The sequence below is a fragment of the Oenanthe melanoleuca genome, chromosome 19 (genome assembly GCF_029582105.1).
Source record: "Oenanthe melanoleuca isolate GR-GAL-2019-014 chromosome 19, OMel1.0, whole genome shotgun sequence".
NCBI classification, from domain to species: domain Eukaryota; kingdom Metazoa; phylum Chordata; class Aves; order Passeriformes; family Muscicapidae; genus Oenanthe; species Oenanthe melanoleuca.
This window is the reverse complement of record NC_079352.1, coordinates 6,728,529-6,750,026: the sequence shown is the minus strand read 5'-3', so window position 1 is coordinate 6,750,026 and position 21,498 is coordinate 6,728,529. Positions and strand designations below refer to the sequence as shown.

Genomic DNA, 21,498 nt, shown 5'->3' with positions numbered 1-21,498 from the left:
GATCGCGCCCAGGCCGCCGCCCTCGCCCCGCGGCCGGCGCGGCTCCCAGGCGAGCCCGGGGCTGCGCAGGCCGCGCCGCCGCCCCCGCGGTACCTTCGCTCTGGGCGCTGGGGCCCGGCTGGGCCATGGCTCGGCGGGCGGCGCCGCCGCGGCCTCCTCCGGGCGGGGACCGCTACGCCACGGGCAGAGAGACGGGAGCGGCCGGGCCGGGCCGCCGCCTCCTCCGCCTCATCCTGACAGCGGCCGGCGGCGGCGGGAGGGGAGGGGAGGGAGGACGGGCAGGAGGAGGAGGAGGAGAGCGGGAGGAGGAGGAGCCCCGCGCAGGCGCCCGCGGTGAGACACGGGAGCGGCTGCGGCCGCCGGCGGGGAGGGACCGGGACCGGGAACGGGAACGGGACCGGGACTGGGACCGGCAACTGGGAACGGGACCGGGACCGGGACCGGGACTGGGAACGGGGACAGGGACTGGGAATGGAGACCTGGACAGGGACTGGACACCGGGATTCGGAACGGAGACCGGGACTTGGAACGGGGACCGGGATTCGGGGTAGAGATAGAGGAGAGGAACTGGAACCAGGCACTGGGACAAAGGCCGGGAATCAGAGACAGGGCACAGGGACAAGGAACAGGGACCGGAAAGGGGAACAGGGGACAAACATTGGGACCAGGGATAGGGACAAGAACAGGGAACAGGGGCTGGGGACAGGGTGAGGGTGGCGGTGGCTTCTCCCGGGTCCCTGCCCGGGCTGGCCCCTCAGCCGCGGGTAAGGGAGAACCCCCGGGCCTACAGCCCGAAGGCATCGTTAATGTTTATTATTGCTTTGAGCAACACCAACAAATTCTGCCCTTTAATCACGGAATCACTGAGGCTGGAAAGTACCTCTGAGTCCAACCTGAGAGTGATCCCCACCGTGTCACCCCGACCATGGCACATGCTGTCCTCTGATGTGATGATTCACCCTGGAGGGGATGGAAGCACCCAAGATTCATAAATCCTCGTGGAAAAAAAAAAAAGGACCCTCAAAAATCAGAGTGTCTGCAAACAATCAGAAAGTTTTATTAGTAAGTTACACAAGTGGCATGGAGATTGGTGTGTTAGTCCCTGGGCTGTTTTTAGCTGTCACATAGTCACACCAATAATGCAGCTGTGACCCGGGGGGACACATGGTTGGGTTGGGCTGTGTTGATGGAGGTTTAGTCCCTTGGTGGGTTTCAGTCCTTCCACCTAACTGTGAGAATGTCTGAACTCCAGGTTGTAGCAACAACAGTGATGCAGATCTAGGATCAGCAATAATAATGATGTAGATCTACATCATTTGAGCACATGTGAAATCACAGAAGGCAGAGTTGGAGTAGAAATTACAACACCAGGTCCTTTCAAAGGCAGGATCTGCTACAACTCACTTTTCTTATGGCTTGCATACCCTAAAATGAGTGACTTAAACTGAATCTCACTTGTTGACACAGTCTTTCAAGCCTTGCTCTCAAAATACATGGTATGGCAAGGCATGGGATTCTGCATTTCCCATTAAATTTTTGCTCATTTAAACCAAATACAAACCTGCAATAGAGAGCCTTTAAAAATTATTCTATTTTGCCCTTTTTGACCAGTTGAGGTAAATCTTCTCAGTCTTTGCAATTGTATAAAGCAGGCTTAAACTAAAGACTTAACTTTTCAGTGTTCCCAAATTGAGACATCTAGGGTTTTCTTCATGGAAATTTGGAGATCCCAGAAGTGTCATCTGCTCACAGAATTGCTGACTTAGTGGCAGGTGATCAAAGGATGAAGTATCTATCACTTGAGGTACATTTACAAATTTCTTAGCTCCTTCTTGGGCTTTTTTATAAGTAGCTGGATGTTACAAGCATTCAGTGCACGAATCTCCCTGAAAATCTAGTCCTGAGTGTAGGAACTGAGCTCTTGAAACTCCACCCTGGTGTGTGTTCATATGGGTACCTCAGAGCACCCATATTAGCACCTAGTTTCATCTTGTTCATGTTGAGGCAAAACTCTGACACATTTTGGTCAGTCAAGGATCAAACTCACTGCAGCATCACTCCTGCTGCAAAAAGCAAATAAGATAATAACAAGCTTGATATCTGCTGTATCTACAAGTGCTTATTAAGGGATGAATGTCATTTCACTTTCATCACTTTCATAGACATGATGATGGGATATTGACTATTGGAATTGCAGCATTTCCAAGTCTCTCTGAACTCCTCAGCTTATATTCTGAATGGGTTTTATAGTTTGAAAAAATATAAGAACTCTCAAGGGGCTTGTACTTTTATTTTGCTTTCTTGTTCTTCAATTTAGCACTGTACTAGCCTTAGAGGTGTGGTTCTTACTTAATCTTTCTTTTCTGGACAGTAATTGGACTTGACAGAGGTGAAGGTTTATGTAGTATCTAACAGAATGTCTTCTAAACTGGAACAATTGAGTAACTTCCTCTGTGCCTCCCAAAATGTCCCATTTAATTCTACTCACTTGTAGTTCTTATAGCCTGGATCTCAAAGGATTTCCCAGCATGACTCAGCTAAATCTTAAAAGAGGTAAAGAAGGTTTAGCAGCAGTTTTCAGTCAGAGGAAAAGGTCTTGCAGCACAGAACCAGCAGAGATCAGAAGTCCTAAATTCCAGTCCCAGTTGTGCCAATGTCAGACAAGTGCAGTGTTAAGGAATAAGTGACGCAGGTGAGCAGAGACTATTTCTGGAATAAGCTTCTCCAGAAATAATGCTTCTAAAGTCCCATGAATTTTTATCAAATTTATTTGGCCTAAAAGCCTGACATGGGCATTTTCAGCATCAGCCCCACAAAGCAGCAGACCCATCTTCCTGGAGAGTGTGTGCTGTGTCAGTACAGGTGGAGGAGTAGCTGTCACCTTGCACCCTGCCTGAAATTTAATCCTGCAGGCTCACTGAAAGAAAGAAGTTTGCAGGTTTTGTTTGAACAGTAACATCCAGAGGCAAGCAGTGAGTGTGAACACAGAGTGGTTGCTGGAGACCAGGAGGAAACTGAGGGGAATGAAGTTTTTTGGTTGCAAAGAGCACAGTGAAGTAAGTCACATAGCATATATAGGAGAGGAGAAGTATTTTCATTTTCCTTGAGGAAAATAAGTAAGTGGAGAAAGAGCTTATTAAATTTGTTTTCCTAATAGGTTTTACAGTTGTTTGATTGCATATGGGCTTGGATGCTCAAGTTCCAAATGAAACTTTCCCTTCTTATTTTTTTGATCATGTGGAACGATTTTTTCTCTTTCTGTCTTTGCTTTAGCCTTTTTTTTTTTTTTTCCTTTACTTGGGGCACTTTAACCTCAACTGAGGCATCTATTTTCACAAGGCTTTGAAGAATGTAATTATCACTGTCCTTATCTGTGACACTAGTCCCAGATCCTGAGGCTGGTTGAGTTACCCTGGCTATGTCCCAGCTCCATGTCAGGACAAGACCCAGTTACATACATTGTACTTGCCACAAAGTTCACAGCTTTGGGGGAGTCCCTGCAACTCCAGCAAGTCCCTCCTTGTGGATGATTAAAGGGGCAGGGCTGTGACCAGACTGAGGAAGAGCATGATCCCAAAAGCTTTGTAGTCACAGGAAGTTTGGCTAATAAATACAGAGCTAATTCCTTTTTGTTTGGAGTGGTACAAGATACTACTGTTTCACACAGCAGCTGAGCCCATTCTGCAAAACCCAGGGTCTTTAAAATGATAAACTAAACTTCTGGACTTGCAAGGCCAAGTGAATGCAGAGGAAACAGGCTGATGTGTGTGAACTGAGAAGCTTCAGAATAGCACAGAATCAGGATGGAGATCCTAAAGGCTCTCTGAAGTGCTGCTCCCCACACCTGCTGCTCTGCTGGCCATGGGGAATTGGATTCCATTGTGCCCTGTGTGTGGGGGTTTGCAGTGAATCACAGGCCCTGCTCCCAGTGTAGCTCATCTCTTAAACCACCCACTGCTTAATTCAATTAATCCAAGAAAGCTCAGTAACGAGGTGGATTTGGGAAGCAGCTCTGTGTGTTGCTAAGGCTCAACTCCAGTTCACCCACAGGGGAAGAGAATTGCAGAACTGGGGCCCTCTGCCTCAGCAAGCAGGAGATTCCATCTCTCCCACCTACTCTACCTGGAGGTGTTACACAGGAGAGTTGGGTAACAGCCTCCATCGGCCAAACCATGCAGTGACATCATCTTTGGAGGAATGCAACAAGAATGTTTCAGATGATAAGAGTAAACATGTTACCAGGAAAAAAAAAAAAAAAAAAAAAAGTGTGTTTTAAATTCCAGGTGAAGCCCTGGGAAGCAGAAGTCACACACATCTTTAAGGAGGGACTCAGTGGTGCAGGGCAGCAAACCTTGATTTAATTCCAAAGGCAGGTAACAGCCTTGTCCTGCTCACAAAAGAAAAGAGATAAACCAGAATTAATCCTTGCACTTTCTGGGTTCACCAGATTTTGTCTACTGTTTTTCTCACTTTTTTTTTTTTTTTTTTTTTAATTGTTTAAAGTGTTCAGTTTCCTAAATTTTAAATGTTTGGTTTTTTTTTTTTCTGTTGAGATTGATGAGTCATTAACATTAAGTATTGGTTCTGCAGCTAGGAGTGTTTCTGGGCTTTGGTCTTTTCTTTGTAAAGCAAAGCTCTTGGAGAAAATTTATATTAATCTAAGTATTACCATAAAGAGGCTGGTTAAAAATCCCAAATCAGTCATGCTCTTTGGTTCAAAAGTTCTTCTGGAATGCAAGGAATTCAGTCTGGAACAATTACATTATTTGCAATGGTAACTTCTTAGCGAACCCTGGAATAGTTTATGTGGTTAAAAACCTTTTCAAGAGCAATTGAAAAATTATGTTATCCCATCTATTGTTTAAAGGATTCCGTGTGGTGCAGCTCTTTGAATATATGGGAAGAAAATTGAGCCAAAAATGAAAATTTGGCAGGCAAAAAATCGAAGTGCTTGCATTGGCCCTAAATCCAGATATATACACATTAATGATCTCATTTGAAAGATGTCTATATTAAGATCTGAAAGCTCTCGGTGTTCCCAAGGGACAAGCTATTGAATGCTGTGATATACCATGAAACTAAACAATTTTTCTTTCTGCAAAATAACCGAGAAATCAGAAATTCAGTCTGTGTGAGTAACAAAGGGCACATTAAGAACACAGTCTTTTGGGAAACCTTGCTCAGCATTGCCATTGCAGGGAGGCACAACTCTGCTTTGTGCTTACACACTTCTTCCTGGGAAGATCTAAAAGTAAGCCCTAGCCCATTCAGACTCACTAAACCTGCATGGCAAAGTTACCTGCACACACTGCAACTACTGCAGTACCAGCATCTCTACCTGCATCACTGCTGAAGGCAGACTTGGACAAAGGCTCCCTCCTGGCAGCTCTGTTATTGCAGCAGTGTCACAGCAGAGGAGAGAGGCCTGTGGCAGTCCCCACACATTTATCAGACCTTGCTGAGCAAACCCAACATGGTCCTGCACGTGGGGACAATGAGGGCTGGTGGGACCCCAGTGAGAGCTCTCTTCTTTTTCTCTCTGTTTGTGAGATTATGCTTTTCTTCTAGAAACCTAAAATAACAACAGGATTTCTGCTGCTTGAGGCTGTTTTACACATAAGAATTGCCTGCAGTAGCATTTCTCTGAGCAGCAGCCTGTGTGAGCAGTAGCATCTCCTGCACTCAACTTCTGAATCTGCAGACTGCTGGTTTGTTACCCTTGGTGAGTTGAGTCATGTCAGATCTGCAGGAGGGGGCCATTCATCCTGTCTTCTTCCTCTGAGGCACAAGCAGCTCAGTTATCCCATAAATACTAATGGTTTGCAATGCCCACTTGCCAAGAGAAGGAGGGAGTGTTGCAAGTACTGTAAAATTCATTGTCCCATGTGTGTAGTATTGAATGGTGAAGCCAAAAGATTTCCATGTTAAGGCTTCAACAGCAGTGCTCATTTTGGAGTGTTTTATTCATCCAAGTGCTGTTAACCCTCAGTTTGTCCCTTTCAGAACTGTTTTTGGAGACATTTGGAAGGAGGATACCCAAGAAGATGGAGCAGTCCTTGTGCAAGCAGTGGACCAGGCAGCTGAAGAGTTTCCATAGACTTTCAGGGAATCACCAAATCTGTGCAAGCCCTTCAGAAGAACAAACCCACCCTCTGAACTGTTTAATCCAGGTAGGATTGCTGAAAGTGTGATTCAAGGCCTTCCTCCAGGTGGGATTCTTCAGTGATTCCTGAGCCTTTTCAGGGGCTGTGCTGATGCCTGTATAGCCAGAGGTGGTACAGTTCAAATCCTTATCAACACAGGTTTAAATCTCTCATCTTAGGTGTCAGTGGGTACATCCAGCCAGTCCAGATGTTTCTCATCAATGCCACCCCATCCTTATGAATCCTTTTATTCCCTTTTCCCCTGCTTTCTCCTAAATGCTACAGTGATCTCTCTATTTTCTTCCTTATTTTGCTAGAGTGCCTTTTCCAGACCTATGTTCCTTAGATGCAGACACACAAAATATTTTGTACTTCTATGGCATCTTGCATTGAAGAAAGAGCCTTTTAGAAGAGCTGGAAGAGAAGGAATTATCTTCAATTTACATGGCTGAGCAAACTCAGGGAGACAGCCTGATTTGCCTGGGGATGCACAAAAGTCAGCAGAAGAAAAAGAAAAAACCTGAACATTTATCTCTTATCTCCCTACAGCTTTTTTTTTTTTTTTTTTTTTTTTTTTTTTCCCATAAAGAATATTTCCTTTGCTTAATCATGACACTTTTAAAAATACCAAAAATCATCTGACCTTCTTATGAAAAATAATCGAAGACAAACATCTGGTGGCAAAGAGATCAAACAACCTCATTTTCTATAGAATCTGTCTGATTCTCTCAAGGTTTGCTGCTGAGATAGCTTCCCTGCCTCACTCAGGCAGCATTAAGAAGCTCCTTTCTCCTCTGAGACCACAGGAGGTTTCACATTATGTTGTTAACCTCCCTCAGATCATCCCCTCCGTGCACAATCCCAGTCACATTTACATGCAGACATAATGTCACTCAGCCTACTTTATTCCACTTACATCTCCCTTGTTGCTATGGGGAACACTGATAAGGAACCAATTAGCAAACAAAATATTTGAGGCCAAGTGTAAAAGCCACTGCTCGGTGGATTTGTGTGTCACAGGCAGAGACATTTCATTTGGCATTTGTCCTTACCTAGCTGAGCTGCTTCCACTGCAGCCTCAGCTACATTCTGTGTAGCCAAAACATGCTCCTCTTGGGATTTAGAGGCTTAGATGTGCAACTCTTTGTGACCCCGGGGAATTTTTACAGCTCTCAGGAGAAGTGGGAGAGCTTGGAAAGTGCTTTTGCAGCATGGAAGTGCCAAGAGCACCATCCAGTGCCTGAGCTGAGTAAACACACCAGAACTCGGTGGCTTTGGGACAGAGGCAGCTCTGCACATCCCAGGGTCCAGCTGCACCTGGAGGGAGGCACGGGGAGATCACAGGAAGAGGCTACAGTGAGTTATAGAAGGAACTCCAAGGGAAGGCTGCAGAGCTGTCAGCCTTTCAGGAGGACAGGAGATAACCAAGGTCACATCTTTTAAAGAAGAGCTGTACTCTGAGTTGGAGCCACTGACTGAGGGAGCAAGAGATACAGAGGAGGAGGAAGTGGAGTTGGCAATAGATGGGGCCAGTTAAGAAAGCTAAGTGAATTAAATCCATGATGGAGAGGAGCTACTGCAGAGAGAGAAAACTGGGCCAGGTACTTATCCTGTTATCCTTCCCCTTTGCAGAGTCGAATCAGCAGAAAGAGACTAGGAGGTGCATTGGCAGCTGAGAAAATAAGGGAGAAGTGACCTCAGCTGCCACTGCACAGTGTCACCAGCCTGGTATTGTTTGACAAATATAAGTAGTCCTGCATTTTAAGAATTAAAATAATTTGGAAAAAGGTTTTGCACAGATGTGCGCAAGAAGTAGTAATTTTTTGTACATATGGCTACAGGCTGTTAATGGGCTTGAGAGGAGGAACTAACAGAAGAACTAGGAGTCCATGGGACTAAAAATGGGCACAGACAAAAATTAATGTTATCTGTAAAGAAGTGATACCCAAATAGACGTCCAAGAAAAAGGATGCAACTTTTCTGTGGACTAGTAGCTGTAGAAACTCTAGGTAAGCAGGGAAATATGATTTTGGTATGATATGAACCAGATATTTATTAATCAGATATGAAGAGTGCACCAGTTGTGGTAAGATATCACTAATATATCCTCCCTAAAACAAGATTTTGGGTATAATTTGGAAATGTTGTAATCCAAGACAATTCCTCTGTTGTGTTCAGTGTTCCCAGGAGCAGCTTAGCATGTGTTTGCTCTTACTCTTTTAATATTGAACTTGCAGGGCAAAACTCACTTCTTTGATTAGTATTAAGCAGTTTTTTGTTTGTGCCCTGTGGCAGAAGTGCCCAGATGGAGAGGGCTGGACACTGAAAACATGAGAAGTATTTAATGTTCTGTGGAGGTCTGTTAAAGTTGTCTGAATAAAACATCTGGTATCAAATATTTGGATAAATCAGTTTCTGCAAGTATTTGGACCTGCTCTGGGACTGTGCTTTGTTCCAGCTTTGCATTCCCTCTCTTCCTTCCTTGTTGCTAGAGCCAATAGATGATGGTTTATTGCCTGGTGCAACCCATTAAAGTCTCTTTGTTGGGGCTTGGCAATTAGCTGAGCAGAAAAAGTGTAAAAATCACTTTGACATGTGTGGGGTTGAAATGGCAACACCAACTTAAGATCTCCCTGAAAGGTTTTTTACCTATCCACAAGGTGATGGAGAAAGAAGAAAGAAAAATTACCTAGAGGCTTTTTGTCTGGTATATCTGCAGAGTGGGACCCTGTTTGAGAGCTTTTATCTGTATAAAATGTGCCAGCTCAGCACAGGACCCTGGTGGGAGGGTGAGTGCTACCGCACTGCTCAGCACTTCCAAGTGACACCAGCTTGTGTGCAAGGAAAACTGCAGAGCTGAGGAAGGGGAAGGGAAAACAGGAGCTGTTGTGTGGCACTCACCAGGTGGAGGTGCCCATATTCAGTCCCACAGCATTCCCATTCCATCCCAGTGCTGGGCACAGCAGGAAGGGGCAGGCTCTCACATCACCAGCTCTGACTGCAGAGGGCTGGGCATATGAACCACCCAGTTTAGAAGTGTTTGGGGTGAATCCTCTCACTTTAGGGAGTGTTTCAGCTAAGGAAGGCTGAGTACACAGAGCTGCTGTTACCCTGGCTGAGACTTAGGACATTTGGCTTCACTCATGGACAGATTTTCCTTTGAGTGGTGTTTTTCCCTGTAAGTTTTACCAAATTTACCTGCTCTAACTCCTGGAGCTTTAGAGGCTCTGACTCCTGGAGCTATGACCAAAGCTATGAAAGAGCAACAATTGGGAAATCCTAAATTGCACTCAGAGTATTGTAAAGCAACTGTTTCATGTATAGTAACCATGAAAAATATCTCACAATATAACATTTTCTGCTACTGAGAAAATAAGGTATTTTGAGTTGCATTCCTTTAAAATAACTTGCTATGTTTAAATGGCTGGATTTCTTCACTTTCATCTTGTTTTCAGGCTTGATACATCAAGAAAACTCCAGAGGAGTTGTTATTGCCTCACACCAATGGTAAGGGGAAAGAGAAGCAAATTATTCATGTTTAGTGTTGTCTTGTGCCAGATGTTTTGCTGGTGGAAATCCATAGCTCCACAGGCATCAATTTCTTCAGGATCTGGAATGTCTGACACAATTTCTTTCTCCTTTTTGGATGGTCTGTAAAGGAAGCTGCTTGATTTTGCAATATTGAATATTCACACTGAGAAGTTATATGCAAAAACAAAATAATGAGAGACAGGGTCTCTAATAAGCTTCCTGTCACATGAGGCTCTGGTTCTGGTGAAGCAGATGTGGTTGCTGACTTGTTTCCAAAATGTTTGTTGAGTGGTGATTAGATTCTGTCATACTGATGTTATATCTCTGTGATCTCATTCAATACAAGTAGTTCTGCAAACAGTGAAATGTTTTTTTCCTATGGATTTATATCTTGGATTGTGTTTAGGCATGGATTTTCTGATGTTTAATGGGGATTGAGTTCATTTTAGCCTGTTTCTTCAATGGGAAATTAATAATCTGTCTTAACTTGGCTATTTTCACAGAACTTACAGGAATTAAATATCATAAGTTCTAAAAATCTGAGTGGGAATTATGAACCAGCTCCAACATTATTTGGGGCTAATTCATATAAACAAACATAAACATGAATCTCATTTTCTTACAAAAGCAAAAAGTAAGAATCAATCTTTATTACTTTGTATTTTCACATTACCTGCTTGATTATCTTCTGGTTTATTTGTGATAGAAGATATACTTTATTTATAAAGCTGTATGAAATATGAGACTTTTTGCCACATTGAATGCATATTAAGACATCATTAATTTATGCTTGTTACAGGCCACACAAGAGATCACATTCCTTTTTTTATTGTCCTGGCTGGAGCATGGGAAAGAGATGACATGCATTTTAACTTACATGTTTGCACAGGCAAGTGCAGAGAAAACTAATTCTAAAGGAAAAATTATCTATTCTGTCACTAGTTCTGGTGAAGGAAATGTAGAATTAAAATTATATTTTGGATTGCTGAGTCCAGTCTTCTGCTTCTGTAGTGAGCCAAGTTTCCAATCTTTTTCATAAACAGCTTGGTGCTATTCAAAAATATGCTCTTTCCTCCTTGCTGTCTCTCCTATTCTCCCAGTTTCCCACTTTTTTTGGTGTTTGAATTTCCTTCTCTTGATGGGAAAAAAACCCTTTTAATTTCCATGGTCAGTTTAGGCATGTTTTTCTTATTCTGTGAAATGCCAAAAAAATTCCTTACTGCAGGTAGCCATGCCTGTATAGGGAACAAGGGAGGAAAACCCTTGTAAGAGGACAGAAAATCTACACTTGGGTAAATCCTTAAGACTCATGTGTTGGAAACTAGGCTTTTACAGCACTTAGCATAAAGTGTTTGTGTATCTGATACTACCAGGTTTTTCTGGGACTGCCAAATGAATTATTTAGTAATGGAAACAGCATGTGCATGTGTTTGGCTTCTGTAGGTTCATGTGATAGAAAACTGTAAGAGTCTGTAGGGATCACAGCTGCCCAACTTTGTGTCATAGACCCTGCTCAGAAATTCCCATTTAGCTGGGTAGAAGAGAGAGAACAGAGTGGCAAGTCTCAACTTTTATTGCTAATGCTTTGTAAAATAACATTTATGGTCTGTAGATTTGGTTCTGTGCAGGTCTGTGTGACTTTAAATTTATTACACCACTTCATATTTGTGCATCTCTCTCCAGTTCCTGGATATGAAAGAAATTAAAAGGTCAAGGTTACCTTTATGTCAATAGATCCAGATATACCCAATATTTAACTTCCCTGGACAAAGGAATTGCATCAAGGGCTGGCTTGTCCTGTTAGCATGTGACAGTGTCAGCCCTGTGTGCTGCACAGCTTCATGGAGCCTTAGAGAATAAAAAAGAAAAAAGCCAAGTGTATGCTCAATGGAAAACAGATGGAGTTTTCATTAGATATTACTTTTAATGATCTGCTTTGAAAGTAAAGATACACCATTCTGAGCAGAAGGGCCTCATAATAGCTGTGTTTGGGTCCCAGGCTCATTAACTTAGCTACAGATAAGCAAGACTGCAAGATCTTTGTATCATTAGGGGTTCCAGTCAAGCTTGCCTACCATTATTAGAATTCCAAACACAGCAGAACTATTTTGGAGCCTTAACAATAATTTATCCTGAAGATGTATCTTTATTTAATGATTCAGAGTTGTTATTATGGGCCTGGCAGCCAGTTGCTCAGTTTCTGGAGTATTACCATTTAACCTAGGTCAGGATAAAAATCCTGGAATATTCATTGCAGGGCAGACCTGAGGGCCTGTTCTTTACAGTGCCCTCGGGTGGGACTCTCCCAAATGGTGTCACTGCCTGGCAGAGGTGACCCCAGCAGTCTGGAAAACCTGAAGATCCCTCCTAAAAAGAGGAACCCTGCAATCTGTGCCTGTGGGCACTAAATCAACTTTTGACATGTAAAGAACAATGCAGTCCCAGGGTTTTAGGAGTGGATGCTTGCTGCCAAACCACAAGAAATGCTTTTGTCTGGAACTCACGGAGCAGTAACATAGCAGTGGAGGGTGTACCCTTGTCTGTTATTCCCTCTGAGCAATTTCTCAGAGGCTTGTTACCAGGATTTGGATAGATTTCATGGAACTAGGAGAGAAATAGGCTTTAATTTCCTTACAAAAGGAGGGACAGACAATAGAACTCAGCAAAACATGTGGCATTTCTTTGTTTTTGTCTGAGAGTTATGCAAGCAAAACCTAGTGCCCATCTTCAGGCAAAACTCTCTAAAGTGAGACTCACGTGAGAAAATTTGTGTTATCTTTCTTTTGGTGTGAGTTGCTAAAACTGCTTTATTTCCTCTGCATATGGGTAAATACAACCTATGTCTTCAGCTGATCTCCAGCTGGGCAGTACGAATCAGAATCCAAGTTTCTCAGAGTTTAAGGAAGTTTGGAGTTGATGTTCTTGTTCACTGCCACCTTTGCAGAAAAATGAATACATTAATATGCATGAATTAAAAAAAAAAAAGCCTCTTGTTTTCATAACAGAGACTAGAAGGATCAAATCCAGTGGCAATCTACCACAAACTGCTAATTAAACACTGTTATGGAACCAGGTTTTTCCCACTCTGTTAGAAACATTCTTCAACTTCCAGACTAGAGTTATTGGTTGACTAGTTTGTTCACATTTTGTATTGTGCCAAAGCTGCCTTTTAGTTTAGATTATTACACACAAACAGAATGTATTAGATTTCCCCTGCTTTTTGTGTCTTTCAGAAAAAAAAGAAAACAAAAGTTATGCTCAAGGTCAAATTATTTCCACACACAATTTAAGGGCAGGGGGAGAATAAGCAAAAGGAGCAGATGGTAAGTAAGTGTTTATAGTTAGGTTTGTGTACCTTAGTTACAGTGGTCCAACCCTTTTTCTAACAACATATCTGGTCTTCTGATTGCTCCTGTTACCTTATGTCCAAGTAATTGCAGTTGATTTTCTTTCTTTATGATTTATTTGCAGACATCAAGGTTATCCTGTTGGTATGTTGCTAGAGTGAAGAAACAACACTTTTTATACAATTGTTTATTTCTTCTTTAGCCATTCAGTGGCCTTTCCCTGATTCAGTGTATCTTTCTGAGCACGGGTGGCCAAACCTGAATGCCACTTGAACAAGCCAGTTGCATCATACTGGTGATTCCAGTACAGGGTGAGAGGTTCCCAGTGTAGTTTGTAAAGAATCTCCACAGGATGAATTCTCAGCAAATTCTAAGCAGGTGTCTTTCCAAGGTGTCTAGTTATGCAAAGCTCAGTCACCCAAGGGGAAACTTGTCCTAAGTAACTGACCTGGATGGATCAATGCAAAAATGCACATTTGAAGTGACAAAAGGCTTGCTTTGTACATGGGAATTAACCCCTGGACTGCTTGGGGTAGCAACACGTGGTGTCTGGTACTCCTTGGTGCCATGGTGAAATATAAGTGATCTCCAGAGCAAGGCAGTCCTGTTGAAAAGTTGAGTTGTTTAAGATGTGATTTTAAGAGGTCCTGGATACCTTCTAGAAGTTGCTTCCTAAAGCATCTGCATGTCAGCACTCTACATATTTTAAACTGAGCATGCAAAACCCCAGCATGGATGGGCACTCTTCAATGTGGGGGCCTATGTGGCTCCCTTTAGTCACTTGGCAACACAATAATAGAAATAGGAACGTGGGATTTCTTATGTCTATTGTGTCCATTAGAACAATACTGCTGAGAGCAACTGAGACCAAAGGCCTGGCCTTCAAAATATATGACTTGAAAAGAAAGCTGCATTTTTTTGGTAAGGTCCAAATGTATTTCATTCAGCTTTGCTGCTACTCCCAAAGTTTAGTTATAAACAAGTCACACATCTGGGTAGCACTGTCTGTCTTCATCCTCACCAGGAATTATTGGCTTTACAATGTTCTGTGTGCGCAGAAAGCAGCTTGTAAGAGGAAACCTGAGCAAACTCTTATAACTGAAGAACTTAAATATCTTCAATGACCAGCATGCAAAGTAGCCACAGTCTATAACTTTATGGATATAACCATGAAGTCTTGAAATTCTGCAGAGTTCCTCTGATTCTCACTACTCCCTATCAGATTTCCATGCTGACTCTGTCCAGACAGGTCAGCTGTCCAGAGCAATGATGTACTAACTGCTTTCATGAGAGGTGAGTGTGAACATGAGTAGAACTCACGTACAGCTATAAAGGGTTTTGTAGCTATGCAGCAATAAATCTTTGGAAACCATTTCTGTAACATCATAAATAAAATGAAGTAAGCTGTCAGGATCATCATTACTCAGTGCCAAGTGACAAAATAATGTTGCACCTGAATAACTTCTGTAGAAGTGACAGGTTGTTTTCTCACTGCACGGTTGGCATATCCTGGAGACTTCGGATTCTGCACTGTGTAAGCTGAATTGATTTATAAATTAATATTTAAAATGTTCCGTGCTCCTGGTTCCAGCCTCAGTTCCCAAAACCATGACAGAAAAAGCACTGGAAAAAATACCTACTGAATTCCAGTATGAACAGGAATCCAAAGAAAAGGATGGGGAACTTGGAGGTTCCCAATTTGTGCACAGCTGATCCAAAGCCAGGATTTGGAGTTCATGAGAAGGGGACATGACCTGTACACTCTAGGAGACTGAGGATAGCTGAAGAAGGCCACATTTTGGAGGAATTGACAGAGTCCACTGGTTGTCTTCCTTTCTCTTCTTGGAACAGCCATTCCAAAAAGCCTTTACAAATTCCCCAGCATGGTGATGAGGTCCTCAGTTTGGAAGAAGAAACTAAGAGCTCTCTTGCTGCAAAGCTGCTGTTCTCCTCTGCTCCCAGACTGCTCCTACTCCCAGTCAAACCCACAGCTTGCCAGCTGATTTGTGGCTCATTGCCACATGCTCCCAGCTTCCTTTACTGGCACTTCCTTGGCCTCCCAAGCAGAGCTAGCACAGAGCACAGAACAGCCCCTTACGAAGCACCTGGCTTCAGGCACAGAGACACAACTGCCCCCCAGCCTGAGTAACACCGGGTGTGGCACCTCCTGGGGCTCTGAGAGCTCAGAAAGGCAGAGACAGAGACCCAAGGATGCTCCTTGGCATTCCCACACCTCCCTCCCAGCTGGGTGTCCCTGACAGCCTCCTTCATAAATCATTCATGAAAGATACTTCTGAATAAATACTTTCTCTGCTATCTTCTCGGTACTAAGGATTAATTTTGCATGAGTCTATGCCTTTACTGCTCTTCAGCAGTGACAGAAATTCATTTCTTGGCCAGATTTTATGAATGATGTTCCATATTTATTTTTGGATGACACAAAGTCAAATCTAGGCATCTCTCTTTGGTTCTAACACTGTTTTTCTTCTCTGATGAACAGTGTGTTGCAATCTATAGATACCTGTAATTTACAACCTTTTTTGAGTTTAAAATAAGATCACGATTAACATTTTATATGAAGCAAGGTGGTGAACAGGAGAGTTCATTGACTTTTCAACCCTGGAATCACCCAAACAGTTTTACATTCCAAATAAAATATTTGGTAGGTTTCACACCAGTCTTTTACTAGTGAATATCACAATGTTGCTGTTGGGAAAAACTGAATTTATTAAAGCAGTATATTTTAAAAATTGGCTCCAGCACCACACAGCTGGCAACAAGGAAAAAGCAATCTAAGGCAGCATGTAAAAAACTGTTCTCTAGTTAGACTGTGTATTTTTAATAACTGCCTGCAACAGACCACCCTATGACAATGATTGCAAGCACAGGAAGTCTGGTTGTTCAAAAATCATGTAAATAAAATGTAGATGTTGAAATGGAACCTCCCATATTCACCTCCAACCTATTCTTTTCATCTTTTTCTGCTTATTTTACTTGTTTCTCTCCTGGTGTCCTTCTCACTGATGTTTTCCTTCAGTACCACCCTCTTTGTCTCCCAGAACCAACTGTGCTTTTAGCTTTAATGGCAGAACAGGAAGTGTTCAGAGATCTTTTAATCTTTCACCTCACATGCCACTTGTACAAGGACAGGCTACTCACTACTCAGAGAACTATGAAAATAGGAAAAATAAGAGATTAATAAAGCTGGATTACTGAAAAACCCAAGAATCTCTTACTCCTATTGTCCTGCACTAAAATACTTAAGTACTTCCTGGCTTATACTTTCTCTAAAGGATGTTCACTAAAAGACAGTGTCAATGTGGTGTCATTTCTTTGGCTACTTGGGTCCAAGTTTTTGTAAATGTCTCTTGTTGTAGGCTGAAATGCACTACAACTTTATCACTATTTTCCTTACTAAAAATGAAACCAGTTGCTAAGAGTTCCACGCACCCATAATTAACTTCCCCTTTGAGAATAAAGAGGATGCATTTTTAAAATGTTTTTATTGCCTTAGTAATGCAAGTTACAAAAAAATGTCTTCTGCAGCAAAACACACAAAGAACAGGACTGAGTGCAAAGCAAACAAATCAGAAAGTAAATTATCTATGAAACCACTTATTTCAATGCAGCAGGGAACAGTAAAGTTTCAAAACAGCTTTTCCTCCCCTGGAGAATGCAGAACTTATTGGAGCTCCTGACATAAGTCAAAATATTGCACTCAACCAAGATTTCAATTCCTTCCTCCCAGAGAGACCTACACATTGTCCTCACAATATGTTTATTTTGTTGGAATAGAAGAAAAACTTAGAAAAACTTTAGTCCTGAGAAAGACTGCAACCTGCTCTGTCCTGCCAAGGCAATGGCTGTGCCATGTGCTCTCTTCAAGGGAAACCAAAGACAACCTGGAATGCAAAAAAGTGGATTCTACACCATGACTTCTTCTCAGATCTCTATTCCAATCAGTTTGTACTGACTTCCAAAGACTTCTCCAGCTAACATGAGCACTTTGCCCAGGTACTTCAGAACTCCAGTGTCTTATGTTCTGTCAGGTTTTCTTCTCCAAGCACCCCTGCACAAAGGAATTTTGAAGACATGACCCATAACATAATAACATCTTCCTGCCTCTGATGCCAAAGTGCAGCTACAAGGTTACTCAAAATCCTGGATATGCAGCCATTTCCTTGGCACCACAGTTCACTTGATGTCAGCACTTGTTCACAGACTGAAGTATTTGTAGCCTGGCAAATTCTCCTTGGGAGGTCTGTTCACAGGCTGTATAGCTTACAAAGGGAAAATAATAGTTTTTCTTCCTTTTTCAGTATTTTTTTTAATATTATGAGATAATTGACATTTCTTCCCTCTCTCTGCTCTCATTTATTATGGTGATAATGCTTCTGAAGTACTTGATAAATTCCATCCGAACATCTTCAGGATCTTCCTCTAAGTTGGAATGTATCAGTTTTAGCTTGTTCAGTGGATAAGCTTTGAAAGTAAAGAAGAATAATTAGGTATATTCCTCTTATAAAAGAAATAGTCACAATCAAGGTCATGAGATATGCTGCTGGAATTCAGTGGTATACAACACAGAGCAGGGCAAGGCAAAATGCAGCAAAAATTTGCAAACAAATACAACTTATTGCCAGGTTAAATTCTTCAAAGTTTACTTTTATTGTAAAGTCTGGTTTTGGTCTCACGTTCAGTTAAGCAGAATTAAACAAATTGAGAACTGAACTGTAATTTCACTTCTGAAGTGATACAATACTCTTTGATTACTTCAAAATTATGGAATGATACTGTTGTATTAAATATGTATTAATGTATTAATGCTATAACAAGCATGTGCTTGTTTGAACACTGGAATAGGTTGCCCAGAAGAGAGTGTGTGTTTTCACAGCCATAAACAGCCCCAAATAATTTTGCAGTATCTAAGGTACCTATTGCTGATTTTAAGATGTAGCTCATTAGCCTTTTATTTCAAAGGGCTCCTGTTCTTTTGACTGGCAAAATAGAGACTTAAACGCCCTCAAAAGTGTTTTTGTTACCAAAAAACCATACAATATAAGAACTATCCTACTACTGATGAGGAAATATGGCATCAGTTCTAATATCTGGTTCACCTGTATATACACTTGGAAAAGCCACTCAAACCTTGTCTTGCCTCACCTTCCATTCCCATTCCCATTCCCATGAAACAGGAATATTCCTCACCTTCTAGATGATCTTTGAAATCCATTATTTCTGTTTTAGCAAAGCACTTTAGTGTTCTTTAACCAACAGATTGAAATGAAAAATGCAAGCCATAAGGTATTAACAATTTTAAAGACACAAAGATCAATGAAAACCTCTGAGCTACAAATGGAGTTTTCCATCTCCTTACCCAAGGACAGGTCTGTGTCCCCAGCACTGCCTGGCTTGTGATGTGCCACCAGGAGACACTGACTGTCAAGCAGTGGCTGCTGCTGCACAAAGCATGAGTACCACATCTCGATTTCTTTCAGGTGGCTGGGCAGCTCAGGGTTGAAGACTATTATTACACCATGAGAGTCCTTCATCAGAGCTGGCCAGCATGTTTCAAACCTTGAAAAACACAGAAAAGTGAAAGACTGACAACTGTAGAGCAGAAACATGCACTCAAACTTCCTCAAGGTTTTCCCCTTCTCAAGAACACATTAAGTACTTTTTAAACTATAACATCAGGAATCTTGCCAGTTATAGATCATATTCCAAGTATTTTGACTTATATATTTTGATAGTTGATCCCATTATTTTCTCATTTGGTGATTTGCTGACAATGTAGAATTTGGTCTAACGCTCATATAAACTTAATTAAACATCGCCCTAAGAATGGATCATTCTCAATTCCATCTTTTAGAAATTAAGGCCTCAATCATATGCATACGTTGTTTGAAGTCCACTCACATACTTTAATGGAGATGAAGGCAATTACAGAGTGGGCCTCTGTCTCCTCTATCTGTAACTTCATTCCAGGAGTTGTGACTTTACTGCTTTAGTCAGTCCTTATCCAAAACAGAGTTCAGCTGTGATCAGGCAGAGTACCTAGTGTTGGATACTTTACAGCAGAAACTATAAAAATATAGGTAAAGAGTCAGGAATACTCCTTACGTCAAATGGATCACTGGGCTGAGCCTTAAGCATGAATATCTTGTAAACAGAACAATGAGGAGCTCAGTAACCTGGAGGAAGTAACAACGCTGGCTTACTTTAGATCACCACTGCAATCCCACAGCTCGAATCGACAGCCGGCTCCCTTGCTGTTCCCGTTGAGGTTTGGCCTCTCATACTCCAGGATCCTGCGGAAATGATGGATACACGCTGGATACACGCCGGGACACGATCCCGCACAGCGGCACGGCACAGCGCGGGGTTCTCCTCACCTGACCCCCTGCGTCGGGCTGTAGCTGCAGATCCCTTCCGTGCTCTCGGACACGAAGTTTGCCAACACCGACTTTCCAGACTAGCGGGGATGAAAGTCACACGTAGGAATTTAATGTGCCAAAACCACAACGTCGGTGCTCACCCAAGGACCCCGCGCCATCCCTCCCTCCCTCCTGCAGCAGTGCCCGCGGGGCTCGGCGGTGCCGGCCAGCGGTGCGGGGTCCCGGGGATGCGGGGAGCCGGCGGTGCGGGGAGCCGGGGGTGCGGGGTCCCGGCGCTGCGGGGAGCCGGGGATGCGGGGAGCCGGCGGTGCGGGGTCCCGGGGATGCGGGGAGCCGGCGGTGCGGGGTGCGGGGTCCCGGGGATGCGGGGAGCCGGGGATGCGGGGTCCCGGCGCTGCGGGGTCCCGGCCCGCGCTCACCTCACAGGGCCCCACCAGCAGCACCTTGGCCCTCAGCATGGCGGGCACGGCGCCGCCCCGCGGCCGCTGCCCGGCAACGCGCGGCGCGCCGGGAGCGCGCGGCCATTGGCTGTGCCGCCGTCACGTGACGGGAGGGGCGGGGCGCGGCGTGAGGCGATGGCTCCGGCGCTCTGGGCGGTGGGCTGCGCTTGCTCCGTCCGCTTCGTGTCCCCGCTCTTTTCTTTACTGATCTGTCCCTTTCATGTCGCCTCTCGATCCTCTCAGTGTCCCCGCTCCGTCCGCTGTATCTCCTCCGTGTCCCCAGGCAGTGTCCCACTGCTGTTGCCTCGCTGTGTCCCTGCTCTGTCTCCTCAGTGTTCTTGCTTGGCAGAAGGAGAGGACACGGACTTAAGCTGCGCCAAGGGAAGCTTAATTTGGATATTAGGAAAAAGTTTTTTAGTGAAAGAGTGATCAAATACTTGGAATTGTCTGCCCGGGGAGGTGGTGGAGTTTGGCTGTGTTTGGCACATCCTTGGCTGTGTTTAAAAAAAGAGATTGGGGATGGCACTCGGTGCCATGGTTTAGTTGAGGTGTTAGGGCATGGGTTGGATGGTTTTGAAGATCTCTTCCAGCCCAGTCATTCTGTGTGTGAATTGTGTGTGCTTTGTCCCCACTGTCCCCTCACTGTTCCCCGCTCTGTCCCTGCTGTGCCCAGCCTGCTGGTCTGCTGCAGCAAGCGTGGTGTCACAGCCAAGGAGAGAAGGGATCCTTCACCATGGACGGGCTGGTGTGGCCTGGGGCAGCTTTGAGAAGGGGGAGATCCTCCTGGCACTTCCCAGCTGCTGCTTCCAACAGGATTTCCAGCCACTGAGCTGCCCTGAGCACTGACCAGAGTGGAAAGCCCCTCTCAGACCATTTTTCCACCCATAGATACCAATCTTTGAACCATGAGAAGATAAAGTCATGTCTCCTGTGCATCCTTTCACGGTCTAAAAGGCAACGGAAGATGGAATAGAGATCACCAAGCCCATTGCTGCACCCCATTGCTGGCTACATCCATGCAATGCTGCTCCTGCACTGGCCCCAGTGCCCTGGTAGGCAGCCCTGGAGGGATGAAACAGGCAGAGGTCAGTGCCCTCTTCAATGTGTTCTTCACACCCTTCTGCACTGCTCTGGTGTCCCTCACTAGCTCCAGCAGTGCTCTCCTTCCTTGTTTCACTGCCATTTTAACTGCAGATTCTCCTTGGAAGGATGATGAAGCCAAGCTCTTGAAGATTCTTATTAAGGCTTTTTAGGGGAGGCAAGAGGCTTTTTGAAATGGCAGCTTCTAAGAAAATAAAACATCTGGCAGACAGATGTGCTGCTTCAGAGCTGTTTAGTGCCCAGGTACAATAGCACTTCTAGACAAGCTTTCAAATATGGCCTCTAGGCGCTACCACAATGTAAATGTTTATTACCAGTACTGCTAATAAATGGGAACCAGAAATGCTCTGCTCTCACTGAGGGGGTACAGTCTTCCCTATCACAGTGGAGACTCATTTCTTATTTCACTCCTTGTGAAGGGGTAGTTTACAGTGGTTCAATGTGGCAGTGGCATCCTGATGTTCACACAGTATTTTAAACTTCGGAAAACCCTTTTTTTTTTCAGGTTCGTTGGACTAAGACAATGAAAGAGGAGTAG

General features: G+C 43.7%; 2 protein-coding genes and 1 long non-coding RNA gene across 3 annotated transcripts in view; 1 reads left to right on the top strand and 2 right to left on the bottom strand.

The window, feature by feature from the left end:
• The window catches only part of RABEP1 (rabaptin, RAB GTPase binding effector protein 1), a 46,580-nt gene extending 46,222 nt beyond the window's left edge, over positions 1–358 (bottom strand). Inside the window, exon 1 of the mRNA XM_056506996.1 lies at positions 94–358. Within this exon, the coding sequence (XP_056362971.1) occupies positions 94–127 (34 nt within the window). The 5' untranslated portion in view covers positions 128–358. The remainder of the gene's footprint in view (positions 1–93) is intronic.
• On the top strand, positions 349–16,837 carry LOC130261092 (uncharacterized). The gene is made up of 4 exons (XR_008841907.1): positions 349–1,062; positions 6,004–6,170; positions 9,599–9,650; positions 10,474–16,837. It is a non-coding gene; the product is annotated as an uncharacterized LOC130261092 (long non-coding RNA).
• IFT22 (intraflagellar transport 22) lies at positions 16,508–19,945 on the bottom strand. The gene is made up of 5 exons (XM_056506998.1): positions 19,839–19,945; positions 19,417–19,496; positions 19,243–19,332; positions 18,399–18,598; positions 16,508–17,503 (listed from the first exon to the last, which is right to left on the bottom strand). The coding sequence occupies exons 1-5, from the start codon at positions 19,875–19,877 to the stop codon at positions 17,355–17,357; spliced, it is 558 nt and encodes a 185-aa protein (XP_056362973.1). The 5' UTR covers positions 19,878–19,945; the 3' UTR covers positions 16,508–17,354.
• Positions 19,946–21,498: the final 1,553 nt, after the last annotated feature.